Genomic DNA, 21,087 nt, shown 5'->3' on the forward strand with positions numbered 1-21,087 from the left:
GGTGTCTTGAAGAGAACCACTCTTCATGATGTATTTAGTAATAGAGTGGAAGTATAGGGGCATGTATGATGTAATGAAATTTTTGATATGATGACACACACACACACACACACACACACAGCAAAAATATACTCAGCTCCATATCGTGGCTTTGACGATGCCTGGAGGCAGAGAGATTATACACTAGCTGATCCGAATGCCTCCTAGATAGTTACCAATAGGTTCAGTCCAGTGGACTGTCTAGGAGCCAATCTGTGAACACCATTTTGAGTTGTACTCTCAAAACATAGGGAAGATTTGAGCTTGCTGTGATGTCCATCATAACCTCAAAAGACATCAGTCGTACTGTATGATAGAAGAGATGGGGGTTGCCAGAGCTTTGCTCTGAAAACTAAACATAGGTTTCACCACTTCGAGCCTCTAGCAAGAAAATTGGTGATATTGCACCAGTTGATGAGAATCATCTACCACCTAGTATTGCCCTCTAACACAGAAGGGCAGCATTCCTCTTTGTGGTATGAATTTCACACCTTGACCAATGCTTATGTTGGTTCATACCTGGGTGGTTATACCTAGGGTTACTAAAGGCCAACCATTGTGAAAAGGGTTTCATTGTCGCAAAATGACCGAACTTCACCAAAATTCAGTCCCCTTGATTCACAAGTGTCACCTGAATATCATTTCAATTAGATTTTAGACTCCCAGGTTCCAAGCAATAGCTTGCCATACCTGAGAGAATGTCTGTGACAAATCTTAGACTAAAGGATCAATGAACAAATATTTTCACAAAAAATAAAAAATAAAATTAATTAATAAAACTGTTAGCCTTCTGATGGGCACAAATTTGTTTCTCACTGACAGATGCATCTTGGGATCAGGTATGCATTTTATAACCTTAAAATCAGCGTGAAAAAAATATGAACACTTCTGAGTAATCCTTTATTTTATATTACAAGTGTCTATTAGTTATTCTTTTTAAATAAACCCCCCCTTTTCCATGCTTTAGACAGGTGCTTTAGCATGTTTTTTCCTCATGTTAAAAATCACTTACATTTGGGCATTCTCTTTACTGTTGGTGAGCAAAAATTTAAAAAACTAAAATCTGATGTTACACGCCACACTGGTTAGTGGTACATCACTTCAAGCATAAACAAAAGCTGAAGCAAGAAAAGGTGACTGTAGCATGCTTCAGTAATTGGACTGGAAAGATGTGGCTAATTTTAATTCTTGTTTTTCAATATAAGATGACTGATATGCATGAATAGGCTTATGAAAACCCTTGGTTTTTATTTTTTTTATGGCCGGCATCTCTCAGTAAGATGCCAAAGAAATATAAAACTTCAGAAGACAGCAAGATTTCCCTGGTGAAAAGTTATTGCAAAATCTGAAAAAGGTAACATGTTTGCCTTGTTCACTGTATGTGCATGTGATTTTTCAGTTTGAAGCAGTGGGAAATGAAAGGTAATCAGACATTTGCAAAGAAATAAGCATAATGACAATGTGCAGTGCATAGAAAGAAATGCTAAATTAGATGTTGCATTCCATAGTGATAATATCATATGTGCTGAATGTTTATTTGCATATTTTTTCGCAGAATTTTATCTTCTTCTGAGTTTTGCTGATCATGCAGGCACATTGTTCAGAAATATGTTCCCTGGTAGCAAAATAGCAAAAATATATGGTTGTTGAAGACAAAAACAACAGTTATTGGTAGTGAAACTGCACAGATAGAGAAAGAAGTGGTAATGATGGCACTGAAAAAATGTGCCATTTTTGATTGGTACAGATAGCAGTCACCAAAGTGATTCCAAGCTATATCCCAGTGTGGTGACCTTTTGTAATAATAAAAAAAAATAATAAATAAAAATCATCAAATCGAAAGCAGCTTTCTCTCAGTACCAGCATTGTAAGGTGACTCTACAGGGTACAACATTGAATATCATCTTCTGAACAATCTGAAAGCATGTGGGATTCCTTCAAAAAACTGGCAGTTAGTGTTGATAATGTGCCTATTATGATAAGCTTAAAACCTGGAGGAGCAATAGTATTAAAAGAAGAGTTTGAGCACTTGGTGGTAATGGGTGTCCTTGTTATTTTATTGATTTGTGTGCTGTTTGCATGCCTCCCTGTAAAAGTGGATAAATGTTTTTTTGGAAATTTAGTACTATCTCAGAAGAACTGCTGAAAATGAAAGTTAGATTTAAACAATTTCAACTAATGCATGCCACTGAAGTAAAAGATTTTGAAGCATGTGAGTACATGTTGGCCATCTGTGTTAAATGTAGTAGTAGTAGTGGTGGCATGTGATGCAAGAAAGCAAATGTATGAGCTTATGCAGCATCAGCCAAAAAAAAAAAAAAAAAAAAAAAACAGTGGCAACCTTTGACAAGTCTGTTTAAAGAAGTTAGAATTAGTGAGAAAAGCAATGCGAGCACTTTCAGAGTTATGAAATCAAGAAGTACAAGTGATCAGTAGTGAGTGGCACTGACTTGTATTCAAACCTTCATTATAGTTGTGAGAAAAAGAACTTCTGAATTGCAGACATCTGGTAAAAGCAATCCTAAAAAGTCCAAGCGCTGATATGAGGCAGTTACCTTGACTCATTCAGAAAGTATGTTTGTGCTCCTCTCTTCTGGCTTGAATAATGCAATTTGCTTATTTCTTTTAAAAGTATGTCAACATATGATAATCCAAAGAAATAGCTCTTCGGTCGAGGTTGTTGAAGATATGTTGAAGAACATTAAAATCGTACAAATATATTTTTATGAATAGTTTTTCGTCCACTTCCATTTTGGAAATTGATTACCCATATCAGGCTAACCAGAAGAGTTTTTTACTTAGGCATTTCTGCTGCCAAGGTTGTTGAAAATCTAAAACAAGGTGCCGATTCTGTTCTTTTGCTTAATGAGGAAGTAATTTATGGTTTAATGTGCACTATGTAGTCGCAAAACAGTGTTCTTATAAATGCTGAGATAGCACATATTTCATCAATTGGCAGTGCATCATTTTCAAATATGAAAATTTTTGTAGAAAAATTTCTAGTATTTCTTGGTGTCGCTAAAGATAAAAAAAAAAAAATAGATGAAGCAGTAGAGTTTTGCAGCATCGATACTGTCAGGCTCTGTAGGAATCTACCAGACATTATTATGAAAGAAGAAAATTGCTGTACAGTAGGCCTTGGTTGGGGAACTGACTAGGTGCACAAGTAATCTTAAAATGTAACAGATCATCACAAGTTATGCATGCTATTTTAACATTTCCTCATAGTGTGTTGGATGCAAAAGAATATTCAGCCAGTTTAGAAAAACAAATTGAGTTCATATCTCATTCTGGTGAAGCTTTGGAAATGCTCCTGACAACCATGTCTCCATGGCAGGGCCATTGGTATGAGCAAAACTTTGATTTAGCATTTATGAAGAGGGAAAATTCTGCAATAGTATCATTCTTGAAGTAATCAAAATCAGTTGATGTCTAATAGAATATCCAAATGGAAATTCACAGACAGAAAAGGGTTAAGTAAGCTAATGTTTAAACGTATTCTGTACTGGTGAATAATCCTATGACTGTATTTTAAAATAAAAATTTGTATTTTGTCAATGAGTTTCTAATGTAGTATGGACTTTTCCAAAAAAAAAAAAAAAAAAAAATCCCATTTTCCTTCTGTTTTTTTGGGAAGCAGTTCTGCTTTTTTGCCTGTTTTTGGCCCAAAAACTTCCTGTTTTCTTCCTGCTTATAAATGCATGATCTCCATCTTTTTGAAAGCTAAAAGTTAGCAGCTGTATGTTCATTTCCTCATGTTGAAGACAAACCATACTTATTTGGAATGTGCCACAAACATTTTTGTAATCCAGTGTGTCGCATAGGAGAATTTGTGGGGGGGGGGGAGAAGTGATTTAAAGGTGTACTGATGAAGCAATATGTTGAATGCATAGTATTTGTCAGTCGTAAACTGATTCCACCAGGTGAAATAAAGCAGATGAGACCAACAGTTATATTGCACTTGGGGATGGATTCGAGAAATGCCATATTTTAAACAGTGCAGTTACCATAGAAAATAAAAATAAACTCATTTGGAAGAATATTGTTTGTGACATAAGCTAAAATGGCAACAAAATAAGTGAAAAAGAATTACTGTTAGATATATGGGCCTCTGTGGCTTAGTGGTCAGGAGCAGGAGTGCGGTAGCACATGCTCTTTGAGTAGACCAGGATTCAAGTCCCTGACTGCTAAATACAGTCGATCTGTCAACCTGCACTGGACCAGCATGGCACATTATGGTCTATTTCCCCTCAGTATGAGTCATTGAGGAGGCTTCCATCCTGTAGTGGATTGATAATGGCTGCAGTTTACCTTTTTTTGTACTGTACTTTTATATCAAAATACAGGCATACCTCGGTTAACGTTACCTCTGATAACGAAGCTTCAATATAACGAAGTCGGCAATTTCAAGCCCCATTTAATATAAAAAAAATATATATTCCAGTTCAATCACCTGAAATCTAAACAAACTGAAGAAATTACGGAAACCTTTGGGGCTTCTCGTGGTTGGTTCGAGAAATTTAAAAAACGGGCCAGGATTCATAGTGTAAAATTAACAGGAGAAGCTGCAAATAAGTTTCCAGAAAAACTAAAGGAAATCATTGAACGTCAAAATTTTCCAAATTTGGTGTTCAATGTTGACGAAAGCGGTTTGTTCTGGAAACGGCTACCAACAAAAAGCTTCATTTCTATTGAAGAAAAATCAGCTGCTGGGTTCAAAGCAGCCAAAGACCGTTTAACGTTACTCTTTGGATCAAATGCCTCTGGCGATTATAAATTAAAATTGTTATTAGTTTACCATTCAGAAAATCCGAGGGCGTTAAAAGGTAACATAAAAATGAATTTACCTGTAATATGGAAAGCAAATAGAAAAGCGTGGGTTACCAAGGAGTTATTTACTGATTGGTTTGATAACCACTTTTGTCCTGAAGTAAAACGGTATTGTCAAAAAAAAACAACTTTGAAGAAAAAGCTCTTTTGTTGTTAGACAATGCTCCGGGACATCCTACTGATCTTAACACGTTGGACACATGCATTCCTGTCAAAGTTGTGTTTCTTCCAGCAAACACAACTTCCCTGATTCAACCATTGGATCAGGGAGTAATAGCATCATTTAAAGCTTATTATCTGCGTCGAACATTAAGCAGTTTAACTGAACTAGAGGATAAAGAGGAAATGACAGTTAAAACTTTTTGGAAAAACTACACCATTAAAAACGCAATTGAAAACATTGATAGTTCTTGGAAAGAAATCACTAAGAAATGCTTAAATGGAGTTTGGCGCAAAATATGGCCAGAAGTTGTACTAGAAGAAGAAAATAACATCCAAGAAATTAGAAATGAAGTTATCCAGATGGCTCAATCAATAGGTTTCGAAAATGTCGATGAAGAGGATGTTAGAAATTTATTGAATGCAGAAGATGATGGTTTTTCAGTGGAAGATTTAGAAAACCTTGTTAGCAACGAAGACAAAGATAATGAAGACGAGGTTAAAGAAGTTCCTGCCGAAAAAGTGTTAACAACCAAAGATTTAAAAAGGTGCTTAAATGACATTGAAAACGTTTTAAATTTTTTTAGTGAAAATGATCCTGATTTAGGAAGAAGTGTTATTGTTAAGCGATCAGTGTTAAATGCAATAACTCCGTATAGGCAATTGTTAAATGAAAGAGAAAAAGAGCATAAACAACAACTTTAGACTCGTATTTTAAAATGTGATTTCACTTTGTATGTAAGTTGACTGTTTATTTAATAAAACTTTTCTTTGTTCGAAAAAAAAGCTTTTCATTTTCTTTACGTAGGAACGTATCCCTATTCTGGCCATAGTATTTTTACCTCTGAAAACGAAGTTTCGCTTAACGAAGTAATTTCGTGGAACGCATCCTATTCGTTATTCGAGGTATGCCTGTACTCATGATAATTGGCCAGCTGTCCTGAGAGTTAGACAGAAAAACTAAGTGTGATGTTAGAATGGGACATTGTCAGTAATTTAAGCATGAAGTATCCTAGTTAAATTTTAAAATAACTGATTTATTTTTATGAAAATATACACAGAAATAAGGGTTTTTTTTTTTTTTTTTCTTATGGGAGTTGTGTCATAACATAAGTAAAAAAAAAAAAAAAAACTGCAGCCATTATCAACCCACTGCAGGATGAAAGCTACCTCAGCAATTCATGCTAAGAGAAATGGACCATAATCTGCCACGCTGGTCCAGTGCGGGTTGGCAGATCAACCGTATTTAGCCGTCGGGGCTTGAACCCCAGTCTACTCAAAGAGCGTGTGCTACTGCACTCCCGCTCTTGACCACTCGGCTACGGAGGCCGTTATAACCTAAGTATACATTGCTAATAGAAACTAATTGTTATTGTAGTAATGTGCTTGTGGTCAAAATTCTCGTAACAAAGTTGAATTTTGTGTAATAGTTTTGCAAATTAAGTTATTTATCATATCATGGATTACTGTATAAATTTATTTAGTGTAATTGGTGAATTAAACCCATAAAATTGTTAGTTGATGCTTAAGTTGGTTTAAGAGTTAAGTCAGCTTAGTGTAATTTCATATTTTAAAGGTTATATGACTTGTATAACATTATGCGAGTACTCTGTTGTTTAAAAGAAAGACCTCTGACCATGTATTTGAAAGGAAAATACAAATTAAATTTTCATGAACTAACCGTTTCAGTCCCTCTACTGGAATTGTTAACTTAATGGTATAGGAAATAATAATTTTTTTACTAACATTGTGTGGTAAGGTAAAGGTAAGTCCTGAAATAATCATAGGAAGTTCAGTAAGAACATAAGTGTAATTATGTAAACAGTATGCTACATTTGAAGAAACAAAACCAAAATTGGACTGTATGGCTTTGTAGTATTATAGCACCTAAGTGACACACGGTTGGTGGAGAAAGCACTGTCATCTGTGAGATTGTATGTTGGTTGCATGCTTTAAAACTATGCAGTCTAGTTTTGGTTTTGTTTCTTTATATGTGGTGAAATGTTTGTACAGTATAATTAAATTTGCCTTTTCTCTTACTAACTTTCTCTGATTATATTGAAATGTTACTCTCTCTCTCTCTCTTTCTCTCTCTCTCTCTCTCTCTCTCTCTCTCTCTCTCTCTCTCTCTCTCTCTCCATAAGTTAGTTAACAGTGCCAATAGAACAATTTAAACACATCATTTGTGAAAATTTTCTTTCCAATATAAGATGATTCTAGTGTCATAAACTGTGTAATGACAGATACCTTGCCCAACAAAAAAACTTTATAAAGGTAATGTGATTTTAAAAAGACCTTACATGGCATATAATATAAGCTTTCATAGGCCAAAAATGGGTCTACTGTGTATTAAGTTTTTCAATTATAAAAGCCCTTTGTGCAATAAACTGTGTGTGTATATGTGTTCACACAAATATATATATATTTGTTGAGGAAAAATAATAAATAAAGGGGTTTTAAATTTTTGCAGAAGTGTGCTGTGAATTTAAGCTGATCCTTGGATTTCAGCTTGTAAAATATGCAGCATTATCTTAGTTTGGCTAAATGCTGTGTACAGTCAGTCCTCGTATAACATGTGTTTACACTACACGAATTCAATCATACATGATTTATAAATAGGAGAACAATGTCGCATATAACACAAACGTAATTCACTTATGCACGATTCACCTTTGTGTTTACAAGAAATGGTAGTCGAACGCGGCGGAATCACCCCAACTGAACACAACACAACACAGTAGGAATGAAGAGAAGATTCTGAAAATTTATTTGTTTTTATGATATCGTGGAAGGGGAAACACATTTAACATAATAACGTAAAAATCCACAAAATTCCAGCTATCGCTATTATTGCAAATGTAATTATATCGACTTTTACTACCCGTTTAAAACAGACTCCACTAGCAGGAACCACCAATAAACCTGAAATGCAAATTGTTTTTATTGTTTTATGGTAGCGTGAAGAGGAAAAGACCAAACCCTCCAGCATATGACAGCACGACAATACAAATGGCCCTCAGTCCCCAGCAGCTTTCACTCCGTCTTACGGCAGCGAGAAGATCAGAGTGGAAGCAGAGGGTGCTAAGAATCTCTGGGTACGACCAGGCTGACATGCACTGAAACTGAACTTGGCCTGTTATAACGTAAGATCACTCATCGGTGAAGACAGGATATTAGAGCTGGAAAAGAAATTAGAAAATGTGAATTGGAATATCATCGGATTGGCTGAAACAAGAAGAAGAAATGAATCACTTATAAGTTTATCAAGTGGAAATCTGCTGTAAACCAATGGAAACGGGCACCTCCGTAGCCAGGTGGGAAGGAGCAGCAGTGTGTAGCACACGCTTCTTGATTAGACCGGGGTTCGAGCCCGTCACTACCAAATACGGAGGATGCGGAAAAGGTTAGGGAATGACCACCACATATCCCGGAGCAATATGGCCTTAGTTACTAATGCTCCTAAAAACCAAATAACAACAACCAATGGAAACAGTGAAAGGAGTGAAGGTGAAGTTGGGTTTCTGGTCCATAAAGATTTTAAAAACAACATTTTGGAATTCAAAAGTACATCACCAAGAGTGTCAAGACTAATACTCAAGATTTCTAAAAGGTACAAGCTAAAGGTTATAATGATTTATGCACCAACATCGAGCCATGATGATGAAGAGGTTAAAGAAATGTACACCGAAATTGAGAGTCTTCTAGATGAGCAGAAAACCCACTACACTATTATTATGGGGGACTTCAATGCTAAGGTTGGCAAAAGACAAAACAGCGCAGAAAGAGAGAAACTATAGGAAATTTTGGAATTGGTGAAAGAAATAAAAGAGGTGAAAGACTTGTAGAATTTGCAGAATCTCAAGGACTGTCAGTAATGAACACTTTTTTTCAAGAAAAGGGTGAACAGAAAGTGCACATGGAAGAGTCCAAATGGATTAACAACTAATGAAATCGACTTCATCCTCACTAACAGAAGATATATTGTGAATGATGTTACTGTCCTGAATAAGTAAATGTTGGAAGTGATCACAGAATGGTAAGATGTACACTTGATATAGATGTAGGAAAGGGAAGGAAAAAACCGACTGGAGTAAATAATACAAAGGTCTTTGAGATAACAGAGGAGGAGAAAAAGCAGTATGTACTGGAACTTAAGAACAAGTTTGAGCTTCTGCAGACTGCTCAGGACCAAGATATCGACAAGGAATATTACAACTTTCTGAAAGTGATAAAGCCCAAGAAACCTATAGGTAAAAAGAAATCCAAAGAAGAAAAAATTAGTCAAGAAACACTTGTCATGATGAACCGAAGACGACAAATGAAGAGCAAGAAAAACACTGACAGGGAGAAAATTGAGTATACTGAGTTATGCAAAGCCATTAGAAAGAGACTCAGAGAGGACATAAGAAGATTTAACACAAGAAAAGTAGAACAAGCATTAAGGGAAAACAAAGGATTTAAATCAGCAGCCATGAGCAGTAATAGAGAAAGACAAATGATACTGAAAATGAAGAATAGCGATGGTGTACTTATAAACAGCAGAGAAGGCATAATTCAAATAGCAGAAGACTACTATAGAGAATTATACAAGGAGTGAGGGAATGATGCCAGCAGTGGGGAAGTTGGATTGCAAAGTAGCAACACATACGACACACCCGATATTCTTCCTGATGATGTAGAACATGCATTGAAGAAAATGAAGAATCGGAAAGCCTTGGGAGAAGATGAAGTTACTGTAGAGTTGTTAAAGTTGGGAGGAAGAGACATAACACAAAAACTGGCAAGGCTCTTCACAAAGTGCATTAGAAAAGGTGTGACGCCTAAGCAGTGGAATAATGCAATCATAGTTTTGCTGCATAAGAAAGGAGATAAATCAGAAATTGGAAATTATAGACCAATTAGCTTGTTATCCCATATCTACAAGTTATTCGCAAGGGTCGTTACTAACAGATTAGAAAGAATACTTGATGAGATTCAACCGAAAGAGCAAGCTGGCTTTAGGACAGCATTCTCAACTATGGATCACCTTCACGTAATATCACAGCTAATGGAGAAAGCAAATGAATATAAAACACCATTATGCCTGGCATTTGTGGATTATGAAAAGGCATTTGACATAAGGCAATGTTTCGGGCACTGGAAAGACAAGGCATAGATACCCCATATATTATGATTTTGAAGAAAATATACGAGAATGCTAACTCCTTTATTAGACTAGACAAAGACAGTAGGAAATTTAAAATCGAGAAAGGAGTTCGACAAGGAGAGACAATATCTCCGAAGCTGTTTACTGCTGCCCTTGAGGAAGCTTTCAGAAGATTAGACTGGTCGCAGAAAGGAGTCAATGTGAACGGAGCGTACCTAAACCATTTACGATTTGCAGATGACATTGTGGTCATAAGCCACGATCCCAAAGAATTAGAAGAAAATCTTAATCAGTTATGCACAGTTAGTAAGGATTTTGGACTAAAGATGAATATGGCTAAAACAAAAGTAATGATGAACAAGTATGCCACGGAAAGGGAAATAATGATTGAAGGAGCAGTAATTGAAAAGCTGGAATCATATACTTATCTGGGAGAAGTTATTAGCTGTAATAATGATAAATGGCTGGAAGTCAAGAGAAGAATAAATTTCGGATGGATAGCATTCAGGAAATATAGTCACATACTGAAGAGCAATATCCCAGTTTGTCTGAAACGTAAAATAATGAACCAATGTATACTCCCCACCATGACTTATGGAAGTGAAACTTGGGCACTCACCAAAAGAATGGAAGAGAAGCTGAGAACTACACAGCGAAGAATGGAACGAATTATATTGGGAATCAGACTGTTAGATAAGAAGAGAAACACATGGATTAAGCATCAAACTCAAGTAAAGGACATTCTTATCAAGACTAAAGAACTAAAATGGTCTTGGACAGGACACATAGCTCGCAGACATGATGACAAATGGACTAAGAAAATAACAGAATGGTACTCAAGAGGAGCTAGAAGAAAACCTGGAAGACAAAGGTGGAGATGGAGAGATGAAATTAATGAGTTTGTGGGTAGTAAATGGATGGCCAGTGCTCAAAACAGAAGGAACTGGAAAGTTGCTGGAGAGGCCTTCATCCTGCAGTGGATTGAAAATGGCTGATGATGATGATGATGATGATGAAGCATGTAATATGTGAGAATAATGCGTTTCCGCCTTTACTGCATTGTTTATTCAGTTTCTACATGGGCACTGGTCGTTTATTCAGTTGTTACTTGTTCACTGTGCGTTTATGTATATCAAGCTTGCCTCCTCATTTTTGTTTTTTATAATTGTGCTCTATTCTCAAAAAAAAAAAAAAAAAAAAAAAAGAGTAAAATAATTGAAAAAGTGTCAATGAAGTATTCTGGTGAAAATACTTCAGAGAGAAAAAGAAAAGCAATATCGATAGAAGAAAAATATGAAATTGTGAAAAGCTTTGACCGGAATGAAAGAACATGTGATATTGTGTGTGCTACAGGCCTAAATGAGGGAACACTGAGAACAATTAGAAAGAATGCAGAAAAAATAAAAGCAACTTTCATAGCAGGAACAACACAAAGTGTAACAAAATCAGTTAGATCAAGACACAAAGAATTGGAAGAGATGGAACGTCTTTTATCTGTTTGGATAGAAGATCAAACAAAGAAGAGATCAGGAACTAGTTTCCTTACAATAAAAGCAAAGGCATTGGCAATATTTTAAGACCTCAGAAATTAAGCTGAAAACCCTCAAGAAGTGCCTCCCTTTACTGCCAGTAGTGGCTGGTTCAATAATTTCAGGAAACTTAACGCTTTCCATAATGTGAAGTTATCGGGTGGAGCTGTGACTGCAGATGAAGCAACAGCAAAGGCATTTCCGCTGATACTTAAAAAACTAATTAAGGAAGAGGGCTATACACTGGACCAAATTTTCAACTTTGATGAAACCGGACTGTATTGGGAAAAAATGCCATCACGAACATATATCTCAAGAGAGGAAGCATGAGCTCCAGGCTTCAAGGCTGCTAAGGATAGGTTGACCATTATGTTAGAAGCAAATGTATATGGCTACTTGAAACTGAAGCCTGTTGTTGTGTATCATGCAGCCAATTGACGAGCGTTAAAAGGATTGTAAGGACTACCCTGGGCGCTTACTTTAGGAACAGCAGAAGAGGGTGGATGACAGGCAGATCTTCACTGACCTTCTACTAGAAGTGTTTGAGGATGTGTTTCGAAGCTACTGCAAAAAGAAAAATTTGGATTTTAAGATTTTAATTATTTTGGACAATGCACTAAGCCACCCTCCAACCCTTGCTGAACTGTCATCAAACATCAAAATCCTGTTTTTACCACCTAAAACAACATCTCTTATCCAGCCACTTGATCAAGGAGTAATTGCTGCTTTTAAGCACTAATTTAAGTACAAGATGCACATTTAAGATGCTGATAGCAGAAACAGAGGACGAAAATGCACCAACAGTTAGACTTCCGGAAGCGATTCAATATAAAGAATGCAATTTACATAATTGTGGAGGCTTGGAACTAAGTGACAAAAGAATGCTTACATGGTGTTTGGCAGCCTCTTTTGCTAGATTTTATTTGTGATTTTAAAGGCTTTGATCCTGTAAACGAGCTTTCTAAATTAAAAGCACATTGTGTTGTCCTCGCAAAGCAGGTTGGCTTTGATGAATTGGAGGAAGATGATTTAGAAGGGTTGCTTCAGTCTCATGAAGAAGAACTTTCAACTGAAGAACTGCAACAACTTGTTGCTGGAGGGCAGGTGGAAGATGAGGAAGACGACGAAGTTGAATGCCTGAACGCCACCATAAAACCGCTTTCTACTTCAGAGTTATCTTCAGTTTTAAGTTAATTTGAGAAAAGTATGCAATGGCTAGAAGATAACGAAGCAGAAAGAAGCAGAAGAGCACAATTCAATTCGATCTGCTTTGTGAAAGAAGGAAGATTGCGAAACAACAGAAGCTAGATGTCTTTTTTATGAAAACACTGAAGAAAGAGACAGAAAATGAGCCACAGCCCTGTAGTTCTGGCGTGATCACATTTTGTCCTAAGTCCTCATCGGCATCTCCTCCATCTCCCAGTTCCGATAATGATGACAACCTGCCGCCACTTTCCCCCATAATTCTGCTGCTTCAACCCTTTCTCAAGCCTTTTCCCTCAAGCTGTCTTCATTTATTTTTAAGGTTAAGAATCTAAATTTAAATGATTAAATTATTAATTTTACATTTTTTCAACTGTGTAAGTGTTTTATTACGATTATTTATTGTGTTTGGCAATGTTTTGGTTACAAATGTGTGTGTCCAGTCTTGGGTGGTCGGCACCTAACCCTTTTTTTGCCATAGGGCCTGTTGTTTATATTGCACGAGGTTTCTAGGAACACAACTATCGTGTTATACGAGGACTGACTGTATAGATATGCATACCTGTCACTTTTAGACATAAAAAAATGGAAGACTTATTAGAGATCTGGCTTTGGTTGGAATGTACAGAAGTATATTATGGCATTGTCTGAAAAGTGTTCCCAGACACTTTTCCTTCCAAATTAAGGATAACTAATTAATGTATGCCATATATTGCCGCAGGTAAATTGGGGATGCCATTGTTATGAAAATGCAGTAAACTATACCTTAAAGTTTTTTGCTTTGCTTATTTATTTATTATTATTATATTTTTTCATTCTCTTTTGATTATGTAGTATTTGCTAATGTAGAATAGAACCTTTGTTCCATGACCTGGGTTTGAAGTTGACTATAGTGCATAATACCACTAGTGCAAATTGGTTACCACAGCACATCCAGATTGCTTATCAAAGTAATATAATCTTCTCTCACAAACAGATTCTCTTAAAAACAAAACACTTATATGTTAAACTAAAATAACTTCCTTTTAACAAGAAACAACTACAGCATGCTGCCTGATAAGCAATAACAACAGTGGTGCTTTAATTACACTTAAGTAATTAATTTCACTTAGAAAAAAAAAAGTTATTGAATGTTAAATCTTTTATTACAAAGATCAGATATGTAAACATATCTGTCAAAACATTGGTTCATATTTTTCAATTTTGTAAATATTAGCACAAGGTTGTTATACTTGAGCAAAGTCATCTGGTGTTGGCTTTTAAGTCTATATCAATAAATTTGGTATGTCTGTAATTGGTGGGTGGAGGGAATCAATTTATTTGAAAAAGACAAGCTTTACTAAAAATTGGAAGTTGTCATTTGTGTGTATGTGGTGAGAGAGAGAAAGAACAAAATAAATTTTTTATGTTGTATACTACAGTCGAAGCTGTATATAACAACCCTGTAAGGGAGTGAGAAAAATGGTCGTTATATTGGAAGGATGTTATATCGATCGTTCATAAAATCGGAAACAAAACAAGTAAGGGTTTGAAATTTTAATGTGATGCTTCTAATACAATATAGTATAATGTTAATTATAATATGTACTACAGTATTAAACGCCGACCGGGCTAGCCGGGTGGGTAAAGTGCCTGCCTGGCAACCTAAAGATTGCGGGTTTGAATCCTGCCTCGGGCTTGGATCAAAGTACTGCAAAAACCTTGGTAGGTGCATTATGGCCACAGAAGCTGATGCGCCAACAACTACAAAAAAAAAATAAATAAATAAAAAATAAAAAACAATATTGGGAAAAAATGATTGTACATTTCACTACATGGGCTACATACTTATTATAAACTAACAAGAGAATTGTTTCATACTTTAAAATCTGTCAAAACATGCTGTTCCAATGGTAGAGCATGTTTGAAAAAGAGAATTATGAAGGTTGCGCGATAGCAGTTATTTCACTTTTGCAGTTAGGCTGCACTTGAAAAAAATGACATACAAGTTCTAATCCTTGATAAGCATCTTTCATTGAAACTTCTTGTTCAACCACAGTAGGTTCCTCATCTTTACTTCAAATTTCAGAAAGTTCCATTACATCTGCAATGAGTTCCTCTTCATTCATACATATCTTGAAACATTCAATGCCCGCATCCACTTCTGCATGATCTTGGAAGCTTGAGTTTTCCCTGTAAGTTTAGGTGATGATGTGCATGCTCAAATATTTCTTCCCTATTATTGGACTGTTTTCACAATTAATAGAGGAAGAAGCATGTGAAACTTCACACATTGTATCACATTGTATCATTCAAGGCGGTAAATCCAGCATATTTGAAGCAGTTGGCGATCACTTTTTCATCAACTTCATCCCATGCTGAAACACATAAATACAGGTAGCCCTCATTTTGCGCTGGTCCGATTTGCTCCAATTCGCAATATGCTGATCACTAACCACAATGCCATTTTTATTTATTTATCTATGTTATACTCTGTTATGTATTGTGCACCATTCACGTGATTTAAGACAATCTGAGCCAATCAGCAATTAACGCATTCATATCAGAAACAAGAAAGATCCTGCCCTCAAAGTAACCACTCGTGGATGCGGTAGCAAAGGTCCATGCGATGAAGCATTCAGTTGGTTGTTGTTTACACTATTTACACATGTTGGAAATTTATTGCGCTAACATTTTTTAAAATTTATTGTCCTTTAATAAATTGTGTTATAAAGTTTTTAATTTAATAGAATAAAGACACTCCATGTCTGGTAAAAGTAGTTAATTGAATCCTAGTGCAATATTTGGAGCATAGAATCTAATGAAAGCCGCCCTAATGTGTGTAGGGGTATGAATATGCCTCCATCGACTATTACTACAACTATGAAGAATGCTAATAAAATAAAACAATCGATGTAAAGTGGTAGGTAAAATTTTTGGTGCCCAGAAACTAACCCTGTGATTTCCAATTGACTCCATTATATAAAGGGTTCCATTTGTACCTGTCCCCTAAGGAACCTACAGGATATTAATTTTTGCTTTCAAGATATAGCACAATTTTGTTTAATAGCATTCTTTAGTTTTTCTTAAATGATTTTATTTCCATTCATTTATATCATAATGTCCATGGCTGCATTTTCGCCACACTTTTTTGAAAGACAGGCCATGGCAAGTCTTAAATTTCTGGAACCATCCATCTGAACTTTTAAATCCTTCAGTATCAATTCAATGTGCAAATGATTCAGCCTTGGCTTTAAAAGATTACCATGTATGGGAACATTTTCTGCATGCGTCATCCATTATCCATTTCAAAAGTACCTTTTCAAGATCTGGATACTTTACCTTTCATGCTCGAATCCTACCCATGCAGCAGATTTCTCTAAACTTTAAATCTTTTTCCGATCTTTCAGAATAGTGAACAGAGTACTCTTAGGAATTCGGAACTGTCTGATGATGTCAGCCTTAGAATGCACACCATTATCTACAGCTTGCAAAATCCTGATTTTTATCTGCGATTGGCAATGCTATTCACTTTCTTGGAAACATACCAATAAACATACACTCTATGTAATGAACTTCTAGCTGATATTAATTTCGTTACTGCGCTATGAAAAAAAGAGCATGGGAAATCTTAAATGATTTCTCGTGGTCAGGCTGCAAGCATGTCAATTACTTCAATATATTTGAGGCATTCTGTCATTTTTAAATGCGAATATTTTAATAAAAAAATAAAAATTCAGATTAAGAGGTGAAAATTTGATTGTTATAGAGAAATCCTTTTATTGTCAAGGTCGTTATACTGAATGTAAAATAGTATTAGGTTAATGAGAAATTGGCCGGGACCAACCACACAGGACGTTATAACGTGTTGGGACATTAAAAAGTGGGTTGCTATTAAAGAGCTTCGACTGTATATCCATTGGTACATTATATTTGGAAAGGAACTGTTAATAACAGTCATCATTTCATAATACTTTCTGCTTTATTGCTTTTTTAACTTCTGCTTTTAATAATGTGAAATTTATTTACTAATACAGATGGAAAGTCAGAAATTCTTGGCTGAAAATAGTGCTTCTGTATACATAAAAAAAGTAGAGCAGCGTATAAATGAGGAAGCAGAGCGTGCAAAACATTATTTAGATGAATCGACAGAAGAACTAATAGTAAAAGTTGTTGAAGAAGAACTAATTAGTAAACATATGAAAACGATAGTTGAGGTATGAGCTTATTTTTGATTTAGATTGTTTTATTGCAATAGTTTTTATGATTTCATTCTTTTGAAATGTCAGATTTTTGTCTTGCTATTCTTTATTTATAAGGAGAAATATTATATAAAATCCTTTATTGCAGGCTAAAAATTATGTTTACATGAAGGAAAAGAAAAGGCTTTGGTTAATGATTTGAGTTAGTGAAAGTTAGATATCTGTAATGATGAAAGAAGCCATGTAACTAATGAATATTGCAGCAGCCTACTTAGGGATTTTTTGATTTGGTAAAGGAGTGGGGTTTTGGTACTTGTTAGGAGTGCAGCCCATAATAGGGGTTATACTCACATGTAACTTCCACTACTTGGGTTTTCAGCAATTTTTCTTCTGCATACCCACTTGACTGCATATTTAATGTTTAGACTCTACTTGCTATTTACTGTTCAGCACAACATTACTAATTGAGGCCACTCACTATCTGATGGGATTCCAATATGAATTAAGTTGTCATAACAGTGCCTTAAGAGTTTTTAACAAATAATGGATTTGCCTCCTTTGGTGATATTATTTGATTAAAAACATTAACAAACATAAGCCAAAGCCTGTTGCTGCCTCTGGTGGGAATGGTACTCCCAAAACAGCAAAACAGAATTATACTGTAGAGTAGTGTTAATTGTTTAAAAAATTTCTTTGGTCTCAGTAACCCACAGCATATACGTGGATGACTACTTAAGGCATAAATAGGTATTCTCCAGGTGACAATCTCCCACCTCATATGTAAAGTCAATTGATCTGGGAGGTGCAAGATGGCCTTAGTAGCCCTTGCGCCAGAAACTACCATAACAACAATCTCCCACATATCCATATGGTCCAGTAGGCAACTTGAAGAAAGACTGCAGTGCTGTTATCTCCACTTTTACATTGTTGAAACATATTAAGGACTATGAGACAATTCATGGGACCAAACTCAACCCCCCAAATTGGGTGTAAAGTGGGATAGAACCAAAGTGGTAAACAGCAATTAAATAATAAAGAAATCAAATCTGAAGCTACTTAATTTTAGTTTTATAATTGCTAAGAAAAACAATGTCTATCTATAAGAGCCACAAAGCTTTTGAGTACATTAGAGAAAATGAATAGGAGAATTAAATTGAAATTTGCAATTCAAGATGAAGTCAAAGAATTTAACTTAATTTGACAGGCAGTAGAATTGTACCTTTAAATGAAATTTTCTAGGGTAATGGTACCATAGAATCAGGGGAGAAGAGGCAAATAATTGGTCTTATTAAAACCTAACTGTAAAAAAGAATATACTTTGGAAGAGTAATGGAGAATACTTTATCAGACATCAGGAATATGATTGCATTAGAGGAAGGTTATTAAATATAAGAAAATATTTTCATAATATGAATATTTCCATTTAGCTGCTCAGAAATTATTTGTAAATAATAATTAATGTTAATCACACTTTTGAGGAAGAATGCATAAGTTTAGCACAAATTCTGAACAGCATTTTGTTGCTGGCAAAAATGATTGAACTATAGCAAGTCATCACTTAATCTGCCTCTTATGAATAGTCAGTTTTGGCACATATATTGAGACTTCCTATCACATGGTCATAGATAATGACTGTTAACCTTTTAACCAATAAAAATATAGTTAAGAGAAAGTTTTACATAGCATTGAAAGGTTCTGTTAATGAACTTTTTGCAATTTGATTAATTACTAATCCTAACAACACAACACTTATTCTGCAAAGGAACTGGCCTCACTCGTTACAGCTGCATGATCATCAAATAGAATTTAATACACGTGTGGCCTGAGTCACATGGTCCTATATTGTCCTTCCATTTGGCCATTTTTCCACCTGTGACAGCACTGTTTTAGGCACATCAATTTACAAAAATGACTTCAGAATAAAAAAATATATATATCAACATATTTTTTGTAATTAATTAAAAATTAACTACAATTAAAAAATTAATTTTTAATAAGAAATTTAAAAAATTCATCTATGCAGGTATTTTGTTTTACAATAAAACATAATATAAATACACCTGAATTTAGGCAGATAACATTCATCAGGGAGAGATGTTTTGTGATAATGACCTTATTCTTCTTCTTCTTCATTGTCCAAAATTTCACCATGGCAACATTAAAGATATTTATACTAAAGTGCCTCAATACACCTTTTTGGCTAATGCTGCATAAGCTCATACACTTGTTTTCTTGCATCACATGCCACTACTACCACTATGATGAGCTACCTCAACTTAAGTTTTATAAACTTTTAACAGTATAACAGTTTTAACACATTTTTTATAAATTTATTTTTTCAAAATTTTTCCAATATTTTTCTGTAAGCTTTTGAGAATAGCTGACCTTCACTTACGATAAAATGTGTGTTCAGAACTTATTCTAATATATTCCATAACTACATATGTGAGAGTTTGATATTGTACATAATTGAACTACAAATGGAGAGGTATTTAAACATATAATAATCGTTTGATCTCCAAATGTGAGAGTTGAAGGACATTATTATGTGCACAGGAATGAATAAGTTAATGAAGAAACATTGTATTGAATAAGCATAATTTAATTTCATTTTTAATTTAACTATACTATGAATTCCAAACCTTTCAGAACCTCTGTGGTTTCTTCTTTTGAAAAATGCCAAAATTATAAAGTTAAGAGAATATAATTAGAGACTACATCATGAATTGTATGTACAGTGCCCTCCCGTTAACATTTTCTGGACACAGTGTAGTTAGTCTGATTGTATTCTCTTATAACTTTATAATTTTCCATAGAAGGAGGAAGAACAGAGTTCTGAAGCATATGGAATTCATAATACACAGTTAAATTAAAATTAATTAAATGAAAGTATGCTTATTCAACATAGTGCACTGTATTTCTTTATTAAATTATTTGATCAATTTATTTTTAATGTACGGGTAATTCAAAAGTCTCCATATTAACTTATTTCTAGAGTAGCTTTATATTCCTATTTACGGTACTTAAAGTTAAAATAACTTAGATAGAGATTTTGTAGGTATTACTTAGTATCGGAAAGGGTTTCAAATCCACGTGTTTACCGTTCATAAACGGCCGCCATTGTTACGTGAAAATTAATCAGTAAAATCTATTAATCTTGTCGAACTTCATTGGCAATTAAATTGTAATTTTAACTATACATATAACCACTTAGGTTACGGAACATAAATAATTAGTAAAAATAAATAATTAATACATAACTTGATACAGAAGTTATATAAAGGGATTTCGTAGATAACACTCGTTACTGAAACGCGATACAGCATATCCGGAATTCGATAGCATTAGCTTTGTATAGTATAGTGCATAATATAATGACAATTAATCAGTACATCTATTAATCTTGTTAAACTTCATTGTCAATTAAATTGTACTTTTAACTATATATATATAACGACTTAGAGTACAAACGTAACAAATAATTAATACATACTTGATACGGAAGTTATATAAAGGGAACTCGTAGATAACACTCGATACTGAAAAATAAATATAGCATTATAACTGTGTTAAGATACAAGTTTAAGGTTTTAATTTTGTTCTGAAATTGTAATTTTATTGACATTTAAATCGAAATCATGACTCTGACCAGAGCAGCAAAGCAAAAGGCTCAAGCTAATGGGAGTGCTGTGACTCAGGGGAGAACTGAGGGGGGCGGTTGCCCTCTGAATCACAGCCTTTTAAGATGCACTGTTTGCTTGATGTTTGCGGAGCAATCGGGTACGGGACATGATACTGCCATGGGGGGTGTCTTTGTGTGTGCACGATGCAAGGAGTGCAAGGAAATTAGGCGACAACTCGGCGTTGTTATGGGCCTATATGAGACCTTGAAGGACAGGGTGGATGCCCTCGAAGGAAATAAATTGAGGGGCCCATCAAGCTCTCAGCTGCCCACATCAACGCCAGAGCTTGGACTTGGTCATCTTGCAACACAGAGGCA

The 21,087-nt window shown here is 35.0% G+C and overlaps 1 protein-coding gene across 1 annotated transcript in view; it reads left to right on the top strand.

Moving 5' to 3' along the window:
• Cul3 (cullin 3) overlaps positions 1-21,087 on the top strand; it is a 344,806-nt gene that overhangs the window by 147,651 nt on the left and 176,068 nt on the right. The window contains exon 6 of the mRNA XM_090375913.1: positions 16,923-17,102. Within this exon, the coding sequence (XP_090232039.1) occupies positions 16,923-17,102 (180 nt within the window). The remainder of the gene's footprint in view (positions 1-16,922; positions 17,103-21,087) is intronic.

The sequence above is a fragment of the Mastigoproctus giganteus genome, chromosome 6 (genome assembly GCF_048544385.1).
Source record: "Mastigoproctus giganteus isolate SK-2022 chromosome 6, ASM4854438v1, whole genome shotgun sequence".
Classification (NCBI taxonomy): Eukaryota; Metazoa; Arthropoda; class Arachnida; order Uropygi; family Thelyphonidae; genus Mastigoproctus; species Mastigoproctus giganteus.